The 7490-nt window shown below is 34.9% G+C and overlaps 1 protein-coding gene across 1 annotated transcript; it reads left to right on the forward strand.

Annotated features, from left to right (window-relative positions):
- The first annotated feature begins 4609 nt into the window (after positions 1–4609).
- Positions 4610–7162, forward strand: LOC117630166 (putative pentatricopeptide repeat-containing protein At1g12700, mitochondrial). Its single transcript, XM_034362912.1, has 2 exons — positions 4610–6549; positions 6944–7162. Exon 1 carries the CDS (start codon positions 4610–4612, stop codon positions 6380–6382), a length of 1773 nt encoding a protein of 590 aa, XP_034218803.1. The 3' UTR covers positions 6383–6549; positions 6944–7162.
- Positions 7163–7490: the final 328 nt, after the last annotated feature.

Below are 7490 nucleotides of genomic sequence, written 5' to 3' on the forward strand. Positions count from 1 at the left end.
CAACTCTTGAGCTTCTTTCTTTATCAGCCTTTTTTTAATGTTGAATTCTTTCTTTATCTTAAGAAAAACTTGTATAATCCTTGGATGTATATCAAACATTCAATGAAAATTGTACCAATATTTCATATTTTGAGAAACACTATCTTACTTTTCCTTGGGTGATTGGTAAATTTAAATTACTGTGAGTCTTATAGGACATTCCACATAGGTAGGGTTGAGCCACTGTAGGGCTAGGGTAAGGAGTTACTTGCCTCCGATCCAAAATGGTCACCAGAAAAGGCATAACAAAAAAAAATTCAATGGGTGTGGGCTAGCTAAAGTTATTAGTTTAAATTTTAATAACTTTTATTGGTATTTCCTATTTTTATAGTCTTTCTAGAAATAAAAGCATACATTAAATCGTATAAACACGTTAGTTTGCCAATGAGGTCTAGCCCAGTTAAAAAGGGTATTGACTTGCATATCAAGGGTTTCGGGCTTTAAAGAGTAGAGAGAAAATATCGGGCCCGGCCGGGCTGGGTTTTTTTAGAAAATTGAAAGCCCAAGCCTTACCCATAAGCCGGGCTTGAGAAAGCCTATCAGACCGGACCGGGCTAAGCCCAACGGGCCAAGCCTAAAAGGGCCCTACTTCATTAAAAAAAATCATAAACTTAATCATAAGGGCATTTTAGTCCAAATTTGAGATTAAACTCACTTAATTTCAATATTTTCACATCAAACCAAATTCATAAAACACCCAATAAAGTCATACAATTTATAAGATTTTCCACAAAAATAATAAAACCAAGTATTATTTTTGATGTTATTACGTAATTAGATCGTAATACGTTTTAAGAAATAATTTATAATAAGTATCAAAAAAATATTTTTTTAAAGGATGGTATGAATAAATATGCAAATATTTGGTGATGTGTTCAAGAAAAGCATGATTATATTTGGTGGTACGATTATGTTTCGTGATATGATTATATTTGGTGATGTGATATGTTGTTCATCTTATTTATATATATATATATACTTGTTGAATTAATAATTGACACAAATTAATGTGCTAATCATCCAATTATAAACTAGTAATAAGTAAATAAAAGTAAATGAAATGAAACAAATTATATATGTGATTTAAGTGATATAATCATAAATTTAAACTCTTATTTATACATAATTATATATGTATGCGGGCCTAAGGGGTCGGGCTGGGCCGGGCTTTATTGGGCTTAATCGGGCCTGGCCTATGGGCCGACCCGAGCTTCAAACACCCAAGCCCAAGCCTAGCCCGGCCCAAGAAGGGTCGGGCCATCTCAAAGCCCATAACAAGTCGGGTCGGCCTTTTTTTCGATGGGCCAGGCGGGCCCCCATCGGCCCATGAGCCCGCGGCCCAAATGATGAGGCCTACACCTTGGTAGTGCGTGTGTGTGTGTGTGTGTGTGTGTGTGTGTGTGAAACCCTCATCCACCTTGTAATTTAGATTACTGCTTGTCATTATATATATAACACGCTAGTTCATAGTTTCATTGACTAATTTCCTTCTTTTTTTTTCTTTTTATATAAGTTATATTGGATGTTGGGGTTATCGAACTTAAGATCTTGAGTGTAGGGAAAAATGTTAATTTCCAGTAAGCTTTAACACAAAACAAATACATATTAAATGCAACCAAAAAACACATATTATCAAAATGAAAATATGTTCAACAACATAATTGAAAGTGTACGTAGTTTATTGTGTATGTTTATTAAAGCTTGCAACTAAATTAATAAAAACTTAGATTTTTTTAGACTTTATTAGGTTAGTGCATACTGTGATATATACAAACAAGTTTTTAAAAAAATTTCAAAAAAATAGTTTTCAAAGAAAAAGGAAAAAAGTCTTAGCCGCCTCCTCCTTTGGGGGTTGGCAACCTCCTTCCCTCTCATTTCGTCCCTTCTTTTGTCATTCTTTCCCTTTTACTTCAAGATTGTTGGTTTATTTTGTGATGTGGAAGCAATCGCCGTGAAACAATGTCACTGCTAGACATTGTTTGTAGCTCTAAAGAGGGGAATAATATGTCTGGTTGCATTGGGATCAGGTTTAGTTAGTGTGGGACTATGGGTTTAGCCGGTATGGCTCTATAATTTTTTTTCGAGTTGCCCGTAAGATGTGGAGCAGTGGTCTTGTTTCTTAGTTTTTTTTTTTAGACTAATAATTTTCAAAAACTCTTTAGAATTTGCTGTAAGTTGTTTTCTATTGAGGATTTTAATTTCTTTTTAGCTTTTGGCTATCGATACAGATTTGCCAATTCTACCATTGTGCGACCGATTTGTATTGTAGGTCTGAGTATATGTGCTTCTGGTTGCTGGATCGAGGATTTAGTCATTGTTTGGGCTGTGCGTGATTCTCTCGAAATCAATTCAACATGTTGTTGTGTTTGGTCACTGGAGAAAATTTACCATAGTTGCTTTGTACTTTTGTTTGTTCATATAATATACTATAGCTTATTTTATTTTTTTATAAAAAAAACATGTTAAATATATATGTTGATTTTTTTTTAAATCCCCAAAACCTTCATGGGCTACAGCCCATTATAGCCCTTCGAGTAGCACATCACTGCCTTTGGTCTCCACAATTTTATTTATTTATTCAAATGGTGTAAATGATTCTTCAATTTAGTAGTGCACTTGGGCAATATTCAGCCCTGCCCTAGCCAAGGTGCTCAAGGCAAACCATAAAATTGGGCCCTCTGTTTGCATTTTTATTTGGATTGAAGTTCTTTATCACATGTGGTGGCACTATAATGGAAAAGTGGGTCAAATTCTCCTCTTCTTTTCTTCTTCCTCCATAAGTGCATTCAGGTTCAGAGCCTTTACCGAGCATGATGGAGGAACTCCTACTATATATAATCCCCCTCCCCTTCCTACCTAATATAAAAATAAAAAAAATAAAAAACAAATTTGCTCCTGATATTACTCAAGTTATTTTTTTCAGCAAATGTTAATAGTGTTTTATAGGGAGCTGATTTTCTCACTCCTCTTTTGTTCACTTACACTCTATTTGTTAGAAATTTTATGTTCCCACTCATCTTTTGTCCACTTACACTCTCTTGTTTGAAACTGTATGTTATAGTAAAACGTATTAAAAAAATATAAATGAGTGCAAGTAGACAAAAGAGGAGTGGGAAAATAAGCACTCATTTTATATTTTTAATAAACCCTTTAAGTCAAATACTTTATTAAAAAAAATATCATTCTATAGTTTTAAATGAAAAGAGTGAAAACACACTAAAAACAAATTAGATAATGATAAGTAACTAGTTGAGGGCTTTTTTCAACAATTGATCACTCTAAGTGTTTTTTTGTAGGGTAGTAGCAAGTTGAGGGCTTTTTTCAACAATTGACCTCTCTAAATGTTTTTTTTTTAAATATACATTTTTCAAGGTTTTTTTTGGGCTAAAAGTCATTTTTGGTAATTGTAGTTTACTTTTTCTTTTTTTTTTTCACTTTTCATCTTTGTAGTTTCAATTTGGTCAATTATCCCTTTGTAGTTTTAAGGATAACTCACGAATTCCTTTAATTTCTTTTATGATGTGAGGGTATTTTCATCAATTGAAGGAAAACTCTTAGATGATATACTTGAGCGAGATTTTAATATTAGGTTTTGTTGATTAATGAATTTGGAGCTAGATTGAGAATGCTTTTATTGTTATTTGCTACTTTGGTCACTTAGGAATAGGGTTGTACAAGATACAAACCAATCCGTCAAAATCAATTAATCTAATCCAATGCAATCCAATTTTATTGGTTTCGATAATATTGGTGGATTGGATTGGATCCAAAAAATGATAGCGGATTCAGAGTTTGAAATCCAATTCAAACCAAACCGATTCAACCTTTTAAAAATAGATGCAAATATTTGCCTTTCCTAGTGTTCAAACCTAAACCACCTTTCACGTTTCACTTACACCAAGGCACTAACACAATTTTGTTGATATTCTTTCGAAAAAAATATATTAATATAGCATAAAAATTCTTGATTTCTAAGTTTTTGTGTTGACTTTAGTGTTTCTATTTTTAAGGAATGGATGTAACTTGAACTCTAAATGTCGAACTTCATGGTGTAGTGTAGCTTTCTAAAATTAATTTATGTCTATTTAGAACATACTTAATGGTATTTTCTATCAGATTAAATTCTATGCGATTATCTATTTTCTATCGGATTGGATTGGATTGGATCTTGACATCCGAACACATTGGATTGGACTGTAAAATCTCAAATTCAATAAAAAAATTGGATTGATAAAAATTCATTGGTTTCGAGCCGATGTACACCATACTTGGGAATTTCATTCAATAACAAATCAATTGTATGTTTCTTGTTTGCAATTAAAAAAATTAATTTTAAGTTTCTAATTTTTTTAAAAACTAGAAATGGACGAAAATACCCATGACGTCGTGAAAGAAATTGACAAAATTGGTGACTTGTCATTGAATAGCTACAATTGACAAAACTGAAACTATATGGATGAAAAGTGAAGAAGTGATAAACTAAGGGAGCAAAATTGACTTTTGCAATTTTTTTTGCCCTTTCTTTCCTAATAAGCAGGTAGAAAACTCAAAAAGCGTGTTTGTTATTGAAATGCGGAATATAGCTGCTTCTTCTTCTTCTTATTGCAGCAGCAGGAGATGGAGAGGTATGCCTTGTCTTCACTCTAACTCCACTGTTGTTGTTGTTTTCGCCAACGATTACTTTGCTTTCCTTCACTCTCAACCTTCTAAACCAATCAAATCTACAAGAACCCAACTAGAGCAGCCAGTGAGAAACTCATCGAAAATCACAACTGTTGAGGATGCTTTCAATGTGTTTGATAGAATGCTTCAAATGCGTCCTCCGCCTTCAGTTGTTCGTTTCACTCAAATATTGGGTCAAGTTGCGAAATTGAAACATTATTCGGCCGTCATCTCCTTGTATAACCAAATGGGTGTGTCGGGAATTGGACCTAATGTTTATACTCTAAACATTCTCATAAATTGTTATTGTCATCTAAACCAAATGGGGTTTAGTTTATCTGTATTGGGAAATTTCTTCAAACTTGGTCTTGAACCAGATGTCTTTACCTTCACCACTCTAATCAACGGCTTTCTTCTTGAGAATAGAGTGGCGGAGGCGGCAACCCTTCTCCACAAGATGATGAGGGGAGGTAATTGTCAGCCTAATGTGGTTACTTATGGCACACTAGTAAAGGGCTTTTGCATGAAAGGTAACAATAGTGCCGCTATTCAGTTGCTTAGGAAGATGGAGGAAGGAGCTTGCAAGCCTGGCCTAGTTGTCTATAACACAATCATCGACAGTCTTTGTAAGGATACACTAGTTGATGATGCATTAAACCTCTTCTCAGAAATGATGTGCAAGGGTATTGCCCCAGATGTCATTACCTATAACTCTTTGATGAATGGAGTTTGCAAATTAGGCGAGTGGAAAGAAGCTGCAAGGTTGTTGAATGAAATGGTGAGTAAAAATATCTTTCCAAATGTGTTAACGTTCAACGTCTTGGTAGACACACTTTGTAAGGAGGGGATGGTCGTGGAAGCAGAAGGCGTGGTTGAAATGATGATTAAGAGAGATATTGATCCTGATACGGTTACATACACTACACTCATGGATGGTTACTGTTTGCGAGGAGAAATGGGCAAGGCACAAGAAGTTTTCGAACTAATGCTTAGCAAGGGCTTGGTGGTTAATGTTGTTAGTTACAACACATTGATAAATGGATATTGTAAGAATAAAAAGATTGATGAGGCCATGATGCTTTTTCTGGATATGTCTCATAAGGGACTGGTTCCAAGTACCGTTACTTATAGCACTCTTCTGGACGGCTTTTGCAAAACGGGCAGAATACAGGACGCACAAAAGTTGTTCTCTAAGATGCAAGCTTGTGGCCAACTTCCTGATGCTCAAACTTATTCTATTTTACTGGATGGCCTGTGTAAAAACCGACAACTTTCTAGGGCAATGCAATTGTTTGGAGAGATGGAAGCGAAGAAGTTGGATATTGATATTGTGATTTACAGTATTCTTATTGAAGGTTTGTGCATAGCTGGAAAAATTGAATCTGCAAGGGATCTCTTTTGTGGTTTATCATCAAAAGGACTTCAACCTGATGTGAGGACATACACTATAATGATTAATGGACTCTGTATCGGGGGCCTAACAAGTGAAGCGGAAAAGTTGCTGGTTGAAATGGAAGGGAAAGGCTGTTCTCCAAATGGTTGCACATATAACACAATTATCAGAGGGCTTATCAGTAACAAAGAGACATCAAGGGCGATGGTATTTATTCAACAAATGGTGGAGAAGGGTTTATCTGCAGATGCATCAACAACGGAGTTGATAGTTCAATTACTGTCTTAAGATGAAGTGGATCTTACTTTGTTGCCGTTGATAAAAGAATCACTGTGAAATTAATTTGCATCTGTGGTCAATGAACTGGTGCATCTTTGACGACCATAAAGGTATTACAGTGGTCGTGGGTATGGCAGGAGGTGAAAATGCCTTCTCACTTGCATCCGGAATTTCTGGTATTAATTCTGTTTCACGGAATTTCTATTTTATTTTGTATGGGACGATAGGAGAACCTCTGTTTCAACCAAAGATCCCTTACAAACCTCTGTCCACTGATGCAAGAGCACAGTGGACAGATTTTATATTTGCATGAAGTTTCTCATATAAAATTGCAGACAGGTTTTATGTACTAGAAACATTGTTTGATGGGTGATAAATCTAAATGCTGTTGCTATTGTTTATGTACTGGAAATATTTTCTTTGACTTTGTTGGATGAGTGAGGGTTACTTTGAGACAGTATTTTTGGTTAAGGATGTTGTTATTGTTATGCACAGCATTATCTTGTAGAATTTTCGTTCTTGCACATTACTTTTTCTCTAACGTCTCTCCTACAAAAATTATCATTTCAGGTGAGTTGTTTCACTATAAATCTATATATTGCAAAGATATGCATCCTGGCAATTCAATAATGAGGGGGAAGTGAGGGGTATAGACACCACTGACACTGACACTGAGACTGGAGTTGTAAGCTCGTCCTCATTCACTCATCTGATCCCATATCTTGTTTTCCAAGATAACATTTTCAACTGTGTTTGTGATTTTTATTTTCCAATGATTGTTTAGTTTTCTCTCTGTTACGTTATGTTTTACGATTTAAATATTCAGTTGTGTTGTGGCTGGATTTTCTTTACATTTGTTTCTTTAACTTTTGTAATTTTTCCCATCATTGTCCAATAAAATTTTGAATCGTCCATCTGAGATAGTGATAATTCGAGTTTTAAACACAACTTGAGATCGAAATGTCACACCCCTTAAAGTTACTGATGTCAAGCCAGCATAATATGATGCCTTCTCGCATATTATACACTCATCTCCATATCCATGTGTATATCGTTGCATATGAGAGAGAGAGAGAGAGAGAGAGAGAGAGGACTCACAAGTCAATCATTCCCTAAT

The sequence above is a fragment of the Prunus dulcis genome, chromosome 6, assembly GCF_902201215.1.
Source record: "Prunus dulcis chromosome 6, ALMONDv2, whole genome shotgun sequence".
Classification (NCBI taxonomy): Eukaryota; Viridiplantae; Streptophyta; class Magnoliopsida; order Rosales; family Rosaceae; genus Prunus; species Prunus dulcis.

Excerpts from the sequence above, each read along its gene's own strand:
- LOC117630166 (XM_034362912.1), top strand. The coding sequence starts at position 4,610 with ATGCGGAATATAGCTGCTTCTTCTTCTTCTTATTGCAGCAGCAGGAGA.